This window comes from Nerophis lumbriciformis, linkage group LG25 (genome assembly GCF_033978685.3).
Source record: "Nerophis lumbriciformis linkage group LG25, RoL_Nlum_v2.1, whole genome shotgun sequence".
In the NCBI taxonomy this organism is placed as follows: domain Eukaryota; kingdom Metazoa; phylum Chordata; class Actinopteri; order Syngnathiformes; family Syngnathidae; genus Nerophis; species Nerophis lumbriciformis.
Genome location: NC_084572.2, coordinates 25,541,975 through 25,562,823, shown reverse-complemented (window position 1 = coordinate 25,562,823; position 20,849 = coordinate 25,541,975). Strand labels below are relative to the sequence as shown.

The 20,849-nt window shown below is 38.9% G+C and overlaps 1 protein-coding gene across 7 annotated transcripts in view; it reads left to right on the top strand.

The window, feature by feature from the left end:
• Positions 1–20,849, top strand: part of LOC133621737 (protein sidekick-1-like) — a 782,002-nt gene that overhangs the window by 642,811 nt on the left and 118,342 nt on the right. For all 7 annotated transcript variants that reach the window (XM_061984042.1, XM_061984041.1, XM_061984043.2 and 4 more), the window contains 3 exons: positions 2,762–2,957; positions 9,665–9,763; positions 18,325–18,516. In XM_061984042.1, the coding sequence (XP_061840026.1) occupies positions 2,762–2,957; positions 9,665–9,763; positions 18,325–18,516 (487 nt within the window). The remainder of the gene's footprint in view (positions 1–2,761; positions 2,958–9,664; positions 9,764–18,324; positions 18,517–20,849) is intronic.

The window sequence follows — 20,849 nt, the reverse complement described above, 5'->3', positions numbered from 1 at the left end:
CGATAAGTCACGCAGTAGAACACGGGAATAGAGCAGCAGCGAGAGAATTCAACATAAACGAATCAATGGTGTTTAATTTGGACACTGAAGAAGAAGAATTCGAGGGATTCGTGGATGAGGAATAACTTCATAAAGTGAGCTTTACATGTTTATTTTGTGTGTTGTGTTGTGTGACATTAACGTTTGAGCAACGTTGAGTTATTGATATATTGTTATTGCTCTGCACTATTTCGAGTGTTACTATATTGTGATTGCACTAACGTTTGATTTACCGTAACAGTATCACTGTTTTTTATGTGTTTATTGAATCAGTGAAAAGTTTCCCTCCACTATGTGGTATAAATGTTGCACTACATGTTATACCTTGCTGTTGTTAAAAGAACAAAACAACACGTCACTGACTTTACCTTGGGGAAAATAATAAAACAGCTGTTTATTCATTTTTTTTGTCAGAACGCTGGTTTGTAATCTATTAATAAAGTTTGACTGACCTATCTGACTGTTTTGTTGACATTCCCTTTAGCGCAGCTCCATCTAATGGATGCATAGGTGCGCCTTATAATCCGGTGCGCCTTATATATGAACAAAGTTTTGAAATATGCCATTCATTGAAGGTGCGCCTTATAATCCGGTGCGCCTTATAGTGCGGAAAATACGGTGATTTAAGTAACATTTTAACTAGGGATGCACGGTAATTATTAGCTTGACGTCATACCGATAAATTGCTCAGATAAAATAAAATAAAAACGCTCCGATGATGTGAGATTGCCCATATTGTGCTGGAAGTGGGTTATGGTGAGCAAATCAAGTAAATGATAAATACATGATAAATGGGTTATACTTGTATAGTGCTTTTCTACCTTCAAGGTACTCAAAGCGCTTTGACACTATTTCTACATTCACCCATTCACACACACATTCACACACTGATGGCGGGAGCTGCCATGCAAGGCGCTAACCAGCAGCCATCAGGAGCAAGGGGTGAAGTGTCTTGCCCAAGGACATAGCGGACGTGACTAGGATGGTAGAAGGTGGGGATTGAACCCCAGTAACCAGCAACTCTCCGATTGCTGGCACGGCCACTCTACCAACTTCGCCACGCCGTCCCCAAGTGCTCCTTTTCTCCTAGATGCCTTGCTTGGTAACTTCCCCTGAGCTTACTGTAAACTTGTGCGTCTCAATTATCTTCTGTACGCCCCCTATGAAAAAGAAAACATTTCGTGCCACCCCACACAATCTCCCCCGCCCCCCGATTCCCACCACCCCCACACTCTCCGCCGCGACCATAAATAGTATCATTTCTCTATAAAATTGTTACAAGTACACCTCTCGGAAATGAGCAAAGAAAAAGGTTTCTTGAAAGACAAGTTCAGCTTCAAAGCCCTGGCAGGTCGCTCCCTCCACATGACCAAAGTTATTTCCGCCCACTGCCGCTGTGAGTTGAGTTATCGCCGGAGTTCAAAGCTGCTAGCGGGACCAGTGTTGCCAATGACTGCTTATTTGTAAGCGACTTCGGGCTTGTTTTTTTCTCTTGCAAGGTCTGTGAGCCACCTGTTGCGTTGACTTTAAACGTGTGTGTGGAAACCTCTTGCTTCAGTGTTCTTCGGACCACCAGTTACCGACAAGACAGCAGCGTGCATGGTTTGATACAAGGATTTATTTTTCAATAAATGTCTCTTGTCTTGCTTTTCAGCCATCGGGTTGTGTCTGTCTTCTCCTTCTCGCTCGAGCACATGAATGGTTTTCCCCAGAGTGTCGTCTGTCTTGTTCTTGCTCTCGCTCTTACTCATGCCCGTGTGTCACCAACCGCCATCACCACCAACAACAACCCCGACTGCTACCTTTAACAGAGCGACAGGTGATCAGACAAACACTCACAGCTGTGTCATCTACGCACCTGCCGCTAATCTCGAAGCCGGTCCTGACACGCCCCGCTTCTCCGCAGGCCACGCCCCCCCACAGTGTGGTTGCTTATTTCGGCTTGCTTTTTCTGTCCCCACTATAAAGCAATTGGCAAGCGGGGCAAAATGGATTGCTGGATGGATGGAACAGTAGGTAGTTAGTCCTTTTCCACACAACATTTCCTGGTTGTTACGCCCCCGCCCCGAAACACCCTCACGCAAATAACACATATGCAACTACTGAGTAAGAAGTGACGAGACAGAGGGAGAGTTAGTGGCAGTAAGTGTTGAAAACGTCATGAAAATATTATTTAAAATATTTATTTCAAAATTCGAGAACAAGATGGCAGTAAAGGACTGGATTAGTAGGTGGAAATTGTCTTGTGTCTGTAAAAAAGTGTTTGTCATTTTTGTGTTTGCACAAATGAAACAAGTTGTCCAGTCCCATGTTGGATGTACATTTGAAATGTATATTAGGATGTTTGGGTTAAGGCGAATACAGTGGGTCTGGGTTAGTTTTGGCCCCATCCCTCACTTGAAAAAGCGTGAGTGAAGATTGCACTACCGACCTGGTAAATCCTGATAAGTCCAAAAGATGATACACTATTATCTGCTCACAGATGCTACCTGGTGGTTGTTTGAGCACACTGCAGCCAGTCCTGGATAATCTTTCTCACAGGAATGACTCAAAAATGCAACCTTACCTACTGTTTATACATTCCAATGTGTTGTTTTTTTTGCTGAGCTGGGTTGCAAAAAATTCCAAAGTGAGACGTTAGGTTACATGTTGCTTACATTGGATGTATACAACCTCAATTGAAAATTAGCAACCAAACCGTTTTCACTTTTACCTCTTGCAGCTGCTGGTCTGGCCAGAACAGGCTCCAGAGGATGTTACCATGGTGACCATCACGCCGGACTACCCCAGCTCACGACACACGGGCTTGGTGAACGGACTGATGAAATTCACCTGGTACTTGGGGTCCATCCTCTGCTTTACCACACCTGGAGACGGCCCCCGCAGCGCCCCTACTCTGCTCCAAACACACGAGGACAGTGAGTACACGTATACTCTGTACAAGTGTTAATGTAAAATACCTATTTAGCAACATATTCTCCTAGTTTGTGGGGAACTTCCAGGCCCTACTTTTGAATACGCCAAGGGCCTGATTAACTAAAGGTTTGTGTGCACTAAAACATACGCCAACTTGATAGCACACACAAAACTGATCTACTGAACGCGTGCAATCCGTCTCCATCTTCATTAATATGCAAAATGTGTGTTGATCGTCAGCACGCACACAATACCGGGAGAGGAAAATGCAATCATTTAGCATATGCAGTTTGATTTACTAAACTAGAAAGTGATTGTGGCACCTAAATTAGTATCTTTATTTAGCACGTCCTAAAGGTACGTGCAAAAACTGACAGGATCGGAGCCAGACAGACAAGAATCCTCCGTCTACATATTTGAACTGTCTCAAATAAAAATTATAATAAAAATCATTACACACGTCGTCTATTCAGCAACATCCTTTTATAATAATACTGCATGCAAATTAAAAGGATGCATTGTGGTGTCTTTTATAGACCTGGGGCGATAACAAATTTTGCTCAACGATATATTGACCTACAAATTATTACCGATACAAGATATTATTGCCATTATTTGTTTGAGACCGAATTAACCACTGATGAAACAATAATCCTTAATAATGCAAGTATATCCTTTCAAATGCGATAAACTTGTATTTATGGTAAATTTTAACAATTTAATTGGAATGTAAACTTACATGTTCAAATTACATATAACAAAAATGTTAATGCAAAAAATGGTGTACTTGAATAAAAGTCACACCCAAAAGCATTAAAATGTGTTCTGTCTTTGTTAGGGAGGGGTTAGGGGACCCCTAAAACATACACAATAAAAAAACGGCTAAATAAAGTTATTGTGACCGGAATTATCACAGTTCTCATTGTTGAATGTGCTCAAAAAGTACTTGCACACACACTAAAATCTTTTATATTGTCTTTGCAGAGGAAACATCAAATATTGTTTTCGCTTCATAACAGCTATAGTATTTTTATTTGTGTGTTTAAATATGTTTATCTTCCTTCATTTTAATTTGTACACGTTTTAGAATGTTATTTTAATAAATGCAAATTGGTTGATCAGTGTGTTGCACTTCCGGTTTATGTGACGTCAGGCGAGTTCACTTCCTGTTGTACGGACGTCAGTCTGCATCTGTTTCAACTCTAAACTGTCGAGTATGCATCGATCACTTTGTGCAAAGACAGCACAGCCTTTTTGTTCAATGTGTATACTGTATATTCACTGTTTAGACAGTAATGTGTTTATTAGAGCTGTGAATATTTGGGCAACCCACGATTTGATTCGATTCTTGGGGGTAACGATTCGATTCAGAATCTATTCTCGATTGAAAATGAATACTTTTTAATAACATTGATTAACTACATTCCTCCGTAAAAAAAGATAAACAGCTCTGATACATTTCTATATTAAGTAAAAGAAAACTGGTTTTGTTTGATAAAACCCTACCCAAACATTTAATAAAATCAAATACAAATAAGTCCAAAATAGAAAGTAAAGCAAATATGTACGGCAGATATGATCATTTACATCAACAATATGATTTACCTGAATGGCTGAACAGAACAGATTTAAAAGAATATATGTATATTTTTTAAATCGATTAAGAATCGTTACGAATAAAAATCGTGATTCATTCGAAAATCGATTGTTTTCTTTGACACCCCTAGTGTTTATACAAGTTAAGGTTGGGGTATGACGTTTCTTAATGGGAAAATACCTTAATGTCACTTGTTTTTAAGCTATCTAGCAAGCTCACGCTACTCCTGCAAGTAATTTAACAAAGGGCAGTTATCAATCACGGTTTTTCGATCATTTTAGTATATTACGGTAATACTAACAGTCGGGAGTTTTATAGTTACCGTATTTTTCGGACTATAAGTCGCAGTTTTTTTCATAGTTTGGCTGGGGGTGAGACTTATACTCAGGAGCGACTTATGTGTGAAATTATTAACACATTACCGTAAAATATCAAATAATATTATTTAGCTCATTCACGTAAGAGACTAGACGTATAAGATTTCATGGGATTTAGCGATTAGGAGTGACAGATTGTTTGGTAAACGTATAGCATGTTCTATATGTTATAGTTATTTGAATGACTCTTACCATAATATGTTACGTTAACATACCAGGCACGTTCTCAGTTGGTTATTTCTGCCTCATATAACATACACTTATTCAGCCTGTTGTTCATTATTCTTTATTTATTTTAAATTGCCTTTCAAATGTCTATTCTTGGTGTTGGGTTTTATCAAATACATTTCCCTAAAAAATGCGACTTATACTCCAGTGCGACTTATATATGTTTTTTTCCTTCTTTATTGTGCATTTTCGGCCGGTGCGACTTATACTCCGGAGCGACTTATACTCCAGAAAATACAGTATCGAGCAAGCTCACGCTACTCCTTCAAGTCATTTGTCAAAAGGAAGTTATCAATCACGGTTTTTCGATCATTTTAGTATATTATGGTAATACTAACAGTCGGGAGTTTTATAGTTAACTGCTGCTAAAAGTGACCAGTGTGCCTCTTTCAGCCGTAACAATGCATGCATATGGTGATTACCAACGCTGGAAAAGTCACCAACGCTGGAAAAGTCACCGACAAAATTTTCATTTATCGTTCGGTTAACTGACTTACCGAATATCAGCCCAGGCCTAGTCCTTAAGAGTTTTTATTGGTGTTCGTTTTAACATATTTCCTATATGAAAAAAAGTTATTGAAGTACCGTATTTTTCGGACTATAAGTCGCTCCGGAGTATAAGTCGCACCGGCCGAAAATGCATAATAAAGAAGGGAAAAATCATATATAAGTCGCACTGGAGTATAAGTCGCATTTTTTGGGGAAATTTATTTGATAAAACCCAACACCAAGAATAGACATTTGAAAGGCAATTTAAAATAAATAAAGAATAGTGAACAACAGGCTGAATAAGTGTACGTTATATGACGCATAAATAACCAACTGAGAACGTGTCTGGTATGTTAACGTAACATATTATAGTAAGAGTCATTCAAATAACTATAAAATATAGAACATGATATACGTTTACCAAACAATCTGTCACTCCTAATCGCTAAATCCCATGAAATCTTATACGTATAGTCTCTTACGTGAATGAGCTAAATAATATTATTTGATATTTTACGGTAATGTTTTAATAATTTCACACATAAGTCGCTCCTGAGTATAAGTCGCACCCCCGGCCAAACTATGAAAAAAACTGCCACTTATAGTCCGAAAAATACGGTATGCAATTTTTTGCGTCTTGAGAACAATAAGTGCAGCCTCTCTCCAATGGAGCGCACCATCAGCACTGTTCCGTTGTGTTCCGTTGTAGATGCACTTTGGACTGTTTCTAAAATGCCCATAAAAAGTGGTACATGTGTCCTGTAGGTGTGAAAACATAGCATAACGCCAAAGTTGGGACCATGCTAACATAAATGTGCAGTAAATGATCGAGTGTCTCTGTGGTGATGCCCTGTGTCGTACACGCAAAATTCACATTTAAATAAGGCGGTCTGCTCCTCTTTGGAATTGTACACACAGTCTTAGTAGATCACACGCAGCACGCCCACTAATAGTACACGCTATTTATTGGTATGCACACGCTGTTTAGCACTTGGTGTATGGATAGTAGTAAATCAGGTCCAGTATCGGTCTGCAATTCCCAAAGAGTTGCATTTGGCAACACTTTTAGAGATTTTATGTGACCAAATGTTTATTTGGGATATGTCTGTGGGATGCCAGAAGGTGTGCTGACAAACCAAGTCGCACTCCAATGCAAATTCAGTTTATTGAAAATATCACCACATTTTTGGCTGCTTATATCTGTCACATCTCATCAGATCAGATTGTAATTTGTTGTGCTTTTATCAAATCACACTAGGTTGCCAGGGGGAATAGTGGATCTGCATCAAATTTGATCTACTTTGGTTCACTTGCTTTTGTCACACTCAGTTAGTTAGTTTGCATTTACCTTTTTAGGAAATCTCATGTATAGGATAAGGAAAAAGTGATTACATTTTGGGGCTGATACAAATAATTTCTACTATGTTAGCTTTCATTTAAATGATATGCTTCAATGACAGACAAGAGTGTTCACTCCATTTCTTTCTTATATTTTGGGACTGAGCCGGATAACTTCTACCATGTAAGCTTAAGTTTACGTTGCGAGCTTCCAAGTATGCGAGTGTGTGTATGTAGCCTGTATGTTACTGTAATAAAGCACTGTACAAGTACTAAGTAAAATAGTGAATGATATGTCTGGGCTAGATCAGAAGAAACTAAACTCAGCTCTAGGAATGGAGAGTAATAAAGACTGAACACAGGATTTATGTTTAAGTGGTACCAAATTATATTAAAGAATAATAGGAAAAATAACAAACAAACATTAAACATGTAAATTCAAATGGCCATTCACATATACATCAATTCACAGAACGTTCAGTTATTTACAATATCAGTATACGTGATTCAGTTCTTGTTTTATACCAACGATGGTAGAAGCGCAACACAAATTCATAGTTCTTTAAACGGGCCCCGCAAAGTCCACAATGTGGTGGCAGTGTCCAGAGGGGTTTTAGTGAAGGGACGGGGGAAAAGTGAAGGTTCAGGAGGACCGCAATGAACTTGTTGCGTTTTGGCAAAAAGAAGGAAAAACAGAGGGCGGCTGCTGAGAAGCCTCTTACCAGCTCGGGGTTCGGTTGGGTGGATTCAGTTCAGGTGGTTCGGTTTCAGGCATAAAGCTTCAGACTCTAGTTCAGGGCTCTAAGCTCGCCATCCCACCTGGCCTGTATAAAAGGGCAGGACCAGTCAAGTTTTCAGTGCGCACACAAAAAATACATTCAAATACTAAATACTAAATAATACTACTGTATTCAAATAGCAAAGTATAATCCTTAATATTGTACAATAAATAGTTCATAAATCCAATTAGAATAAATATAATAAATGTTATATCAAAATATTCATTTCTCTAAAAAGGTATCAAAATGTAAACACTGCATCCACAAATAGAGTGCTAGCAGACACAGTGGTTGACTGGACTGCTTCATAAAGTGCCTTGGATGCATAGCACTGATAACTATCAAAGCTAGTAAAACAACCCAAGAACAATCAGACAATTGTTGACAGTAATAAACATTTCATTCATTGGGTTAACTATATTCAGAGAAACCGGGCATATAAGTAGATGCTAACAGCTCCATTCAAAGCGAATGCAGCGGCTAGGCTACGTAAAGCTACACAAATGCAACTCACCAATTCCGCAGATAAATCACTCTCAAACACTCCCGCGGACGACCCACGGCTCCGGTAGTCGGCTCCTACAGTTCGACATCATTACATTTCAGTTTAGAAGGCTGATTTAATAATTAAAGCGTAAAACCGAGTCACATACCTGCAGCAACCTCACACAGCGTGTCCCTCTCGCTCTCACCGGTAGCAGCCCACTTCCGGGTTTTATGCTCGTCTGACAGCCGCGCTAAGTCACGTGACCGACCGCGTGACGTAATGACGCACGCATTAACAGCTTAGACGACGAAAAAATAATAAAGGATATTTAAATGGGGTTTTGTCACCCGGGTTACATATATGCTAGTGTGCCCGCCTCCACCCACAGAGACAAAGATAGTGGAGTAAGACAAGAGTGTTCACTCCATTTCTTTCATTCCGCCATAAACTCCAAACTCCAAATTGCCTGACCTGCCTGGAACCTCTCTACACGTCACTGGTTTAGACATGCTAGTATTTATAGCCAGCAGGTACACAAATAATGACTGCCACAAGTGCACACACACTGTATTTATAATAAACACTAGCCTTAGGCAGACAGACGAGCAATTATGACCCAGCATCAATTACTGAGTGTAAAAAGTGATATGAGAAGGCATGTGTACACACACATGCATAAACACACACGCGCACACGATCGTTGAAGGCCATCGATCGGGTGCCGGGCGTGTTGCAGGGTTAACGGTGTGTGTAATTCTTGCTTGATGACGGCTTTTTGTGCGCGTGTTGGATTGTGTGTTATTGAATGTCTCAGATGAATAGCTTAATCGCTCCGCCGGGAGAAGGCTTAGAGAGCAATAGACGAGATGAGAAACGATAGGCGCGCTCGAACCCGTGCATGTGTGTGCAGCTCTGGTCAATGCAGACGTGATTAGTTGTCAGGCGTGATAAGAGAATAGCAGACACTCCACAGTCCGTTTGTTGTGCTTATCCTTACGCCACTTTACTATAATCTGACTTCACATAGTGAGGCGTAAGTCATTTTGATTCAAAAAAATTATTATTTTACACAATACTTAGAACAATTTTATATCCTCTGTGATGTATTATATGCTGTATGATGCATGGAGTATTTGTTTCAAACATGCGTAGCAAGTTACATGAAGGAACATCACGTGGTTACATTTGCAGTATGCGCTGTGTTTGAAGTATGACTGGTCAGCATTCAGCAGATTTATGCACTTTTACATATATATATATACTGTGTGTGTGTATATATATATATATATATATATATATATATATATATATATATATTTATGTATTTATGTATTTATTTATTTTTTTATTTTTTTGGGATTACAATACATGTTAAAATCTATCCATCAACATGTGATGTGTGTGTGTTCCACAGCACCTGGCCCTGTCCGTCAACTGAGTTTTACCAAAATCTTGGACACATCTGTCCAAGTCAGCTGGGCAGAGCCTGAAGAAAAGAATGGCATTATCACCGGTGAGAACTTTTTTTTTTTTTTACTTAATAAGTATACATTGCAGGCAAGCTTCCATCCTTTCTTAAATGCTGTGAATGTTGTGCGGCGTCCACTATTAGGTCTTTTATTTCTTACTTGGGATCCACAGACACGCGCTTGTTTGGAACCCTTGATTTTTTGCAGCTCATTCATCATCCACTAATCTCCACTCTCTGCAGCCTGTCTTAAGACTTTATCTCTAACATTGTCTTGGCCGACGCCTGCAACGACCAGGACGATGTTTGTGTGTCAGTGCATACACACGTACATGTCTTTATAGTCTTCCCATACTACCTTAATGGTGAAACACACTCAGACTTTTCTTTATCACATTTCATGATAACGTCTCATCTCTGTGTTGAAAACGCTGGGTTGCACGTGTGACTGCTGTTACAAATAAGTATTCCTAGCAAGAAGTCAAGTGAAAGCAGAGCTAAAATGCCTGTGGAAATCCTTCCTCTCTGTATTTTTTAAAAGTTATTACAAAGTTCCTGAGATCGTTCATCATAAAGGGACAAAAAGTTATTGAAACAACCAAAAAAGGCGGAGAAAGGTGGCTGCTGTGTTAAACATGGAGCCGACAACCCGATCGAGTTTGCAGTGACCACTTTGTCAATGTCTGTATAAACTTAGAATAAAAGCCTATTTATTAATGTGTATACGTACTTCTCTGTATTCTTATACATTGGCAGTTTTCTTTAGGAGACTTTCAAAAAAATTAAACGTGTGGTGCTCAATAACTAAACAAAAGCTTTTTGATTGATTGATTGAAACTTTTATTAGTAGATTGTACAGTACATATTCCGTACAATTTACCACTAAATGGTAACACCCAAATACGTTTTTCAACTTGTTTAAGTCGGGGTCCACGTTAATCAATTCATGGTAGCAACCCTTCAATTGGGTTTTGCCCAAGTCTTCCTGTACCCAGAGACTTACTCCCTGACTTTCTAAAGAAAAACAAAAATGACCAAACATTTATTTTACAATATTTAAGAACAGGAAAAAGAAAAAACATTTATTTAATCATCTTAGTATTGTCTATGTACTGATATTGATAGTGTTGACATCTGGATCGATCACCCCTACTTTACATTGAAGCTTTAGCGTTTAGCTTCTTGTGTCGTTCTGCTCTGTGTGTGTAGCATGCTTAGCCATTTATTTTCCTCTAGTCTTATTATCAATGTTTCATCAAACATATATACCGTATTTTTCGGAGTATAAGTCGCACCGGAGTATAAGTCGCACCTGCCGAAAATGCATAATAAAGAAGGAAAAAAACATATATAAATCGCACTGGAGCCCGGCCAAACTATGAAAAAAAACTGCGACTTATAGTCCGAAAAATACGGTAAACGTTGTTGCCCGAGGGGAAACTGGGTAACACATGGCACTCTGACAAAGCTTAACCTATTGTTACTATAACAATCTACATGGTTAATATAGTTGGCTTCTCTTTCTTCCCCTCCATTTATCTATACTTTCTTTTGTATTTGAAGTTATAATCACATATATGTATTGTTGCATTTGAAACAATTGTATTGTTGATAATAGAGGCAATTATTGTTATTATTCATTATCAATAGTGCTATTTGTATTGGTATTAGTATTGTTCCATTTGTAGTGTAATAATGTTCATTGTCATTTCTGTATTATTAATATTTATTTTACTAACTGCTTCTTTGCTATCACTTTTACCATCATATTTGTACATATCGTATATGCTGATGTTGTTGTTGTTGTTATTGTTATTGTTGTGTTTGCTGTTGTTGTTGTTGTCTCTCTGTCTAATCCCCCTCTTGTCCCCGCAATTTCCCCCTATGTCTTCCTTTTTTACTCTTTCTATCCCCTCCTGCTACGGTCCGGCTGCACCAAATAATAATATAAATCCATTTAATAAAGTCGAATACAAAAAAGGCAACAAGAAAAGTATTGAACACTTCTCTTTTATAAAGTAAATCTCTACAGTTATTATGGGCATCTACATCAACAATATGATTTGCCTAAGTAGCTGGACAGGACAAAAAAAAAAGTATCTTAGAAGCGGCTTGGCACTGTTGATAGACGACACATTCGTTGCAGCTTGCTCTTAAATTGAAGTCGGTGTTCTGGCAATTCAACTCCTGAAAGTGTGTAACAAAGAATATGGAAATTGATATATTTTTACCTGAGTGTGCATTCATTTTTAAGGAATCTTTCACGTGAGTACAATCTTTAGCATGTCAACACTGGGAGACAGCTGGGTTCGGCAACTCATTAGCCAATCAGTTGAAATAGGCAAATATGGGCACTTGATCCGATCCTATAATCAGGATCAGGACATCTCCAGTATGCACAAAGTAGGATTAGTAAACTAGATTTATATCTCGCATAGGCTTTATATCCTATAGCAGGGCTATTCAACTACATAACAACTACACATTGGGGGCGGTATGGCGTAGTGGGTAGAGCGGCCGTGTCAAAAACCTGAGGGTTGCAGGTTCGTGCAACCCTCAGTGCAACTCTTGACATCCAAATTGCTGCCGTTGTGTCCTTGGGCAGGACACTTTACCCTTGCCCCCGGTGCCGCTCACACTGGTGAATGAATGATAGGTGGTGGTCGGAGGGGCCGTAGGCGCAAACTGGCAGCCTCGCTTCCGTCAGTCTACCCCAGGGCAGCTGTGGCTACAAATGTAGCTTACCACCACCAGGTGTGAATGAATGATGGGTTCTCACTTCTCTGTGAGCGCTTTGAGTATCTAATAATATAAAAGTGCGATATAAAATCGAATCCATTATTATTATTTATTATTATAATGAAGAGGGCCGCAGTTTTAAGAGCCCAATGGCTCAGGGGCCGGACATTGAAATGTGGATGTTTCGTCAGAAAGTGCCTCCGCGGGTTATATTCCGTTGAGACTGTGTTTACTTAATTGCAAAGTAAACACATTGGCTTTCACGCTGCACTGTCAATAAATTAATTATTCCGCCCTCGCTACTCATTTCTAGTCAGTTAAAAGCATGACAAAAACAACAACAGAAGCTCCAGACGTTTTGTTGAGGATTGATGTTCCTTCTTTTGAATTATTTTCCTTCCTCAGTTGTATTTCTTTACACTTCATTTAGGTTTGTAAGACTGAAAATATAAACATAAAATAAACATTACAAAAACATAATGTCCATTGTGTATTTTACATAAATAAAATAGACGGTTTAGTGTTAAAATATTTACACAATAAACTACAAATGTTTACACATATAGAAATTAATCAACATTCACACACCAAACATTGCACACAATATATGGGACTTATGATAATTGCCTTCTACTGGTCAAATTTAGCGCTACATGTATTAAACAACCTTTGATTGGCAGTGTTACTCCCGGACATAAAACTAAAATGACCACGACTACAAAAGACATCACAAAGTCAGTAATGTCAATACGAAACAAACTAAATATATTTATGCACAAATTATATCTACTTACAAAGGTTTGACCAAGTTTTGTGATGAAGCTTACACGCTGGGATTTCTACCATTGTTGCTGCTTGTCTGTACCAATGTGTCCGTTGCTTATAAGGTTCGCCAGGAAACAATGACTCGAACACTTGCTTGGGGCAGAATATTCATACTTTGTTGTCCAGTCGTTGTAAAAAGTCCGATTTTTGCAATTTATTTAGATTTTTTTTTTCCAGGGTTGATTGAGTAGTCTTCTTTTCCTCGCCCGAACAGTTGCTTCATTGTGCATCATATGCCTCGCCGTTGCCCCCTGCGGAGGGGCGAGAGTACTGCACATATGATCAAGCCTATTTGGGCTATGTTTGGTGGGTCAAATAAAAAGCTTTGGCGACCCGGAAGTGGCCCGCAGGCCGCCAGTTAAATAGACCTGTCCTGTAGCAATTACATACCTGGACTGTGTCTTGAAATGAAAATATTGATGGAACTAAACATTGCTGGACAACAGGGAATCAACTTAAAAATCTAACTAAACAGTGATGCACAACACAAACTGGCACCGTTAGACAAAAACAAACTATACACGACAGCCAAATATTTGACTTGCAAAGGTAGAGCAACTGCAGATACTACTATTATATATTATGTATTTTATAGGCAAATTACTTGATGACTCCGATAAACAAATACGTACTTACCATTGCACAGAGAAGTCTTTCATGGCTAAATGCTTAATTCGTGATGTACATAAATTATGACGAATCTGTTAAATCTTGAGAAAAGTCTTTCTTCTTAAAGGGGAAATGTACTTGTTTTGGAATTTTGTCTATCATTCACAATCTTTATGTAAAACTAGAATACGTTTTTCTTTTTTTATGCATTCTAAGTCATAAATTAACCCTAGCAAAGGTCAGCTAACGACAGAGCTAGTGGGAGTCACTCCATTCCGCCTATAAAGCATAATATTTACGTGTTATGCTTTATAGCATAACAGTCTGCCTAATCATGGCAGACTTCATGAGAGACAACAACAATTAACTTTTGGACAAATGATCCATTACCTTATATTTCTGAGCCTGAATTTAAGGAGGATAAGCTACAAGTTTTACAAGATGTGTGCTAAACGGATCCAGCAAGTAGCAGTATTGCAAACTACCAACATAATAAAACAATCACTTACTGTGCAATGTCTGAATTCACTGGAATGCAGACGGATGGGATGTTTATAGCTTCCCGTTTAGATGAAGAATTGATCATATTCCTCACGCAGGTATAAAGAAAAAAACAAAAAAGAAACGAAACAAGCGTCTTTTCGTGTTTTTCTCACTATCTCCAGGTCTAAGTTGAATGTCACAATTGACCAAATTGTTTGGTTTATGGCCACAACCTTCTACTATCCAGGTGAGACCCATGATTTTTAATCCAGAATAAGTTTTCACCAACTCAGCATAAGCTAGTTAGCTCTTTGTGATCACAGAGTCGCTAAAGTAGTTGGTCTGCGTTAGCCAATATCTCTAATACGTGGTTGATATTCAGGTCGCGAGATGTAAATGGAGTATTGTTGGCGGTTCTTGGATGTTTTCTAAAGGCCTTTATGGGCAGAATAGTGTACTTGCATTAGCTGCATCGTTAGCCACCTCGTACTGGCTATATTTTACGACTTAGAATGAATAAAAACAAGAAACCATATGTTCTTGTCTTCTATAGGGATTGTTAATGACAGGAACTGGGGGTGTGGGAAAAAATTGTTTCGAATTCGAATCGCGATTCTCACGTTGTGCGATTCAGAATCGATTCTCATTTTAAAAAAATCTATTATTTTTTATTTTTTTATGGTTTTTTTTGTTTTTTTTATGTGTTTTTGTAATTAATCAATCCAACAAAACAATACACAGCAATACCATAACAATGCAATCCCATTACAAAACCAAAGCCGACCCAGCAACACTCAGAACTGCAATAAACAGAGCAATTGAGAGGAGACACAAACACGACACAGAACAAACCAAAAGTAGTGAAACAAAAATGAATATTATCAACAACATTATCAATATTAGTTACAATTTCAACATAGCAGTGATTAAAAATCCCTCATTGACATTATCATTAGACATTTATAAAAAAAAAAAAAAAAAGAACAATAGTGTCACAGTGGCTTACACTTGCATCGCATCTCATAAGCTTGAAGACACACTGTGTCCAATATTTTCACAAAGATAAAATAAGTCATATTTTTGGTTCATTTAATAGTTAAAACTAACTTACATTATTGCAATCAGTTGATAAAACATTGTCCTTTAGAATTATAAAAGCTTTTTACAAAATTCTACTACTCTGCTTGCATGTCAGCAGACTGGGGTAGATCCTGCTGAAATCCTATGTATTGAATGAATAGAGAATCCTTTTGAATCGGGGAAAAAAATCGTTTTTGAATCGAGAATCGTGTTGAATTGAAAAAAAATCAATTTATAATCAAATCGTGACCCCAAGAATCGATATTGAATCGAATCGTGGGACACCCAAAGATTCACAGCCCTAATAGGAACAATTCCACTTTAATAGTGTATGGATCCATTCCATCAGATTCAGTTATTTTTGGTGATATCTGGCTTTTATATTTCCCATTGATCATATATTTCATTGAATCAACATTCAGATTTGGTCAGACATCAATCATAAAAAGGGCCCTGAAAGTGCTCCCTATGATCAACATCATCATCATCATTTCTTTTATTCCTTTCATGAAAATGCATATATACAAACCATGTACAGTTGACACTTTCATTGTTTTTTTTGTTCTTATACAGTTCCATGATCAGAAAGGAGCAGATGGAAGAATACTATTCTTATATTTATCTGCCCCCTTTTTAAGACAAATTATTTTAGATGACTTTGTAACTGTTCCCTCCACCAACACCCGAACTCCAACATACTTTTTAATTTTCGTTTAAGCATTTTCACAATGACACGTCCAATCAAAATCAAAAATCAGTTTGATATAATTCCAGTTGTCTCTTTTTGTAACTCTTTTTAAATTCAAAGATATTCTTTCAACTTTTTAAGTCTTTGTTTAGAGCAGGGGTGTCAAACTCAAATACAGAGTGGGCCAAACTTTAAAACTGAACAAAGCTGCGGGCCAAGGCTGAACAAATTAACCTTTTAATAGGGACCCAAACAAGTTCTGAATTGAATATTGAACAAGCAAGGCTTATATAACTTTAGGTGTCATGCAAAATCGAGTTTCAAATGATAATAATAATAATTAAAAAATATCAATGGCATATCAAATACAATTTAAATAAAACTTGAATGCCTCTTTTCTATTTGCAGCCTTCTGAGGTAAATATCAACATTAACTTTTTCCACAGGCTAATACATTTGAAAATAAAATCACAATGAATAAACCAAACATTCAGGACTTTAAACTGCTCAGTTTGCAACACACTGATCTAATCTGATGTGCCCAAGCCAGATACCGGGCATCTTTTCTTGGATGCTAGTTCATTAATGTTGGGGCTCAGGCTTTGAGCTGAGGCAACCTTCATTATCGAACGAAGGTGTTCATCAGTCATTATATCTCGTAGTCCACCCGGACCACAGTCTTGGGGGCGTGCCTTAAAGGCACTGCCTTTAACGTCCTCTACGAGCTGTCGTCACATACGCTTTTCATCCATTCTAACAACGTGCCGGCCCAGTCACCAGATACAGCTACAAGGTGTGTGTGGGGGGGGGGGGAGGTTTGGTGGTAGCGGGGGTGTATTTTGCAGCGTCCCGGAAGAGTTAGTACTGCAAAGGGTTCTGGGTATTTGTTCTGTTGTGTTTATGTTGTGTTACGGTGGGGATGTTCTCCCAAAATGTGTTCGTCATTCTTGTTTGGTGTGGCGTATATTTCTAACAGTGTTAAAGTTGTTTATCCGGCCACCCTCAGTGTAACCTGTATCGCTGTTGATCAAGTGTGCATTGCATTCACTTGTGTGTGCGTGCAGAAGCCGCACATATGTGACTGGGCCAGCACTCGTTGGACTGGATGAAAAGCGGACGTGACGATTTTCAGGGGGGGAAAGAAATTTGTGAGTCTCCCGGGAGGGTTGGCAAGTATGAGAATTAGCGGTGAATGTAGTGTTACCGCGGCACCGCCGCTGTATATAATCGGCGGGCCAGCTCTAGTGTTAATTTGATATCGCCTCAAGGGCCAAGTGAAATTACACGGCGGGCCAAATTTGGCCCACGGGCCAGAGTTTGACACCCATGGTTTAGAGAATTCCATGCTTTCACACCAGCAACAGACAAGCACATTTGTTTCAAATTTGTTCGCACTCTTGGATGTTTAAAATCATACGGCCTTCTGTGGTTCTCATCTTCAGACGTGAACACAAATAACTTTTGTAAGTCCTTCGGAATAACTTTATTTCTAGCTTTGAACATCACTAATAGAGTATGCAATTCTACAATGTCTTTTAGTTTTAATAATCCTGACCTAATGAAGGATTAGGTCTGGAATTTTCAACCATTTCTGATAATGAATCAACCGTGATTCACCTATATTATCAACATGGAAATACTGTAACATTGAATTCCCAACAAATTCTGACAATGACAAAACATTAATTTAACTCTATGAACAAAATGAACAGTAGCCATATTGAAGTCAAAAGTCAAAACCGGTCACATTGTTGCAATAGTGCAAAACACACGCACAATTCCACTTCCACTCCCAACTCCACTGTACTGTGTACCCCACATTCACCTGCCACCTAAAACACTTGGGATCACAGTGAAGTGACTCAAGGCCGTACATCTGGTTTTCACACACAGCCGAGTGTGAGAGGGCTTATTCAATCAAGGGCATCTCACACATTATTCTTTCATCCTCTACCTCACAGCCTTACATTCTCTCCTGGGCTTCACGCACCAGCACAATTTTACACACACACACCTTTGAAGGTGGCGGAGTGTGATGCATGGCTGTGAAGATGTGATGGGACGGACGAGGATTTAGACTGCAGCTGCCCTTCGCACGCTTGCTTCATTTCTGTCCCGGTCGCTCCACAATGTTGTGCAGGTGCACCGTTCTAAAACCCAATGTGCACTCCTCGTCCCACAGGCTACACTCTGTGCTGGGAGGTCTTCGGCGTGCAGTCGAGGCGTGAGGAGCGCGCCCTGTCCAACTCCACGCTTCAGTACCAGCTCACGGGCCTCACCTCCACCACCATGTACACGCTGAAGGTGGCCGCTCTCACTGCTGCGGGACGGGGCGTGGTCACCTCGTCCAACATTTCCACGGGAGTCCCTCCAGGTATGACTAACAAGTTGACAAAAATGACACAAGAAAGCGGACACAATACTCCGAGAATACGTGTTTGAGGTATTTATGTGAATTTTTTCAGTGTTACAGTTAAAGAATTATTCATATCCCGAATCTTACCTAACTATTTTAGACAAACACAATATTTTGTACCATTTATAAAGATTCTCTAAATGTGGCATAGCGAGACATCTCTTATAGAAAATACTGTTTGGAATCACCCTACTGCCCAAAAAACGATTTTTTTATTTTTTGGGAAGTTTCATCCCAGAGTCTGTTTACTCGTTCTCTGCAGGGAATCAATTCCTGCCTCATACTTGGAAAACAACTTTGAGAAATCAAAAACATTAAGTAAATGATAAATGGGTTATACTTGTATAGCGCTTTTCTACCTTCAAGGTACTCAAAGCGCTTTGACACTATTTCCACATTCACCCATTCACATTCACACACTGATGGTGGGAGCTGCCATGCAAGGCCCTAACCACGACCCATCAGGAGCAAGGGTGAAGTGTCTTTCTCAAGGACATGATGGACGTGGCGAAGTTGGTAGAAGGTGGGGATTGGACAAGGAACCCTCAGGTTGCTGGCACGGCCACTCTCCCAACTGCCATACAGAAGGAACACTACAGAAAAAATATAAAATAGTGTATTTTGCCACAATTTCCAGCTACAATACCCCTTTATCTAATTAAAACCCACTATAGATTATAATTTGTCCATACATCAGTCGAGAAAAATGATCAAACTACATAAATAACATACTGTAATTTGATTTTGATATAATTTTTTTTTATCTTGATAGATTGAAAATGAGTTGACTGATGAACATTATCACATAATTTATTCAGAAAATGTAAATAACGACAAATACAAATAGAATGCTATTAACCGCAACATGTAAGTGTAAAAAAAAACAACATTATGATTTGTACAATTCCAGAATGTGCTTGTTCTATTTTAAAACAAAGAAAATAATCTGAAGTTGTCTTTATTTTAAAGTGCCGTGATTTTACCAGTGCAGCCCACTTGGGAGTAGATTTTTCTCCATGTGGCCCCCCCATCTAAAATGAGTTTGACACCCCTGCACTATACTGTATGTATGTGTGTATATATACATACATATTACATGTATGTATGTAATGTATACATATGTATGTATACATATATATGTATACACTGGGGTTGTACGGTATACCGGTACTAATAAAGTATCGCGGTATTAATCAATTGAAATCGGTACTATACCACCTTTAAAAAGTACCGGTACCTTTTTTTTGGCGGTGACTACAGAGCCGAGGCGCATGATGTTGAGTGTGTCAAAACGCATACACAAAGTGCATACAAGTAATAACATCTTGGAGAGGAAAAATTGCAAAAAAACTACAATTCTACTGGTTAATAATGAGGGTGCGTGAAGCACATTATGGAGGTATTTGGACTTCAAAACTAACAATAAAGGTGACGCTTTAAACAGGGAGGCACCGCGTTGCAAGTACTGTTTTACACCTTTCCTGCTTGTCGGCTCCCAGACCGTGGTCGAGGAGAGCAGGGGAGACGTTCCCTCCAGGACCGATGTATTGTGGGGGTAACACCTTTCACTTCACAATGGGTCTGTAAAGCTCCGCTCTTAGGCCGGAATGACGAGGCCGTCGATTAGTTACAACTTGGTCATTTTATTTATAATTTCCACAGGGCACAACCGGACATCCACCGTGCTATTAACACTCCTGCACATGCTAACGCTACCTCTCCTAACTTGCCCACTCAACTTACTCCCGTCACTCACCCCACATACTGCCATTCTTAAAGGAGAACACACACATATCTGCTACTTCCACAACAGCTGCTTTAAAACACGCTTCGTCAAATGTGGCAATTGGTATTACCACCTTTGCTTCAAACTTAGGTAAACATTTAAATAACGGCAATTAAATTTTAAATTAGAATGCATTCAAAATAAAGAAAAGCATGTGTTCCTTGTCTTACATCGGGATTGTGTATGATGTGTATTAAAGCCATAACCACGGTGAACTCTCATAGGCACTGATTTTATAGTTTAGCACCTCTCTATGTGCAATTTTTACTTTCCACCCACAGTCTGAATGCTTCTGTATATATGTATATAGTATAATATTTAAACAACACATTCAAAACATTTGTTCTCAGGACTGGACTGTGCACCTTAACTCATTTTGCACTATTTTGATTTTCTTTCCTTCCTATGTTTTGCATATTTGTAGACTGTCGCACTGATACTGGAGTTGTTTTTAATGTCATTGTACCTGTGTATATTGACAATAAAAGGCATTCTATTCTATTCT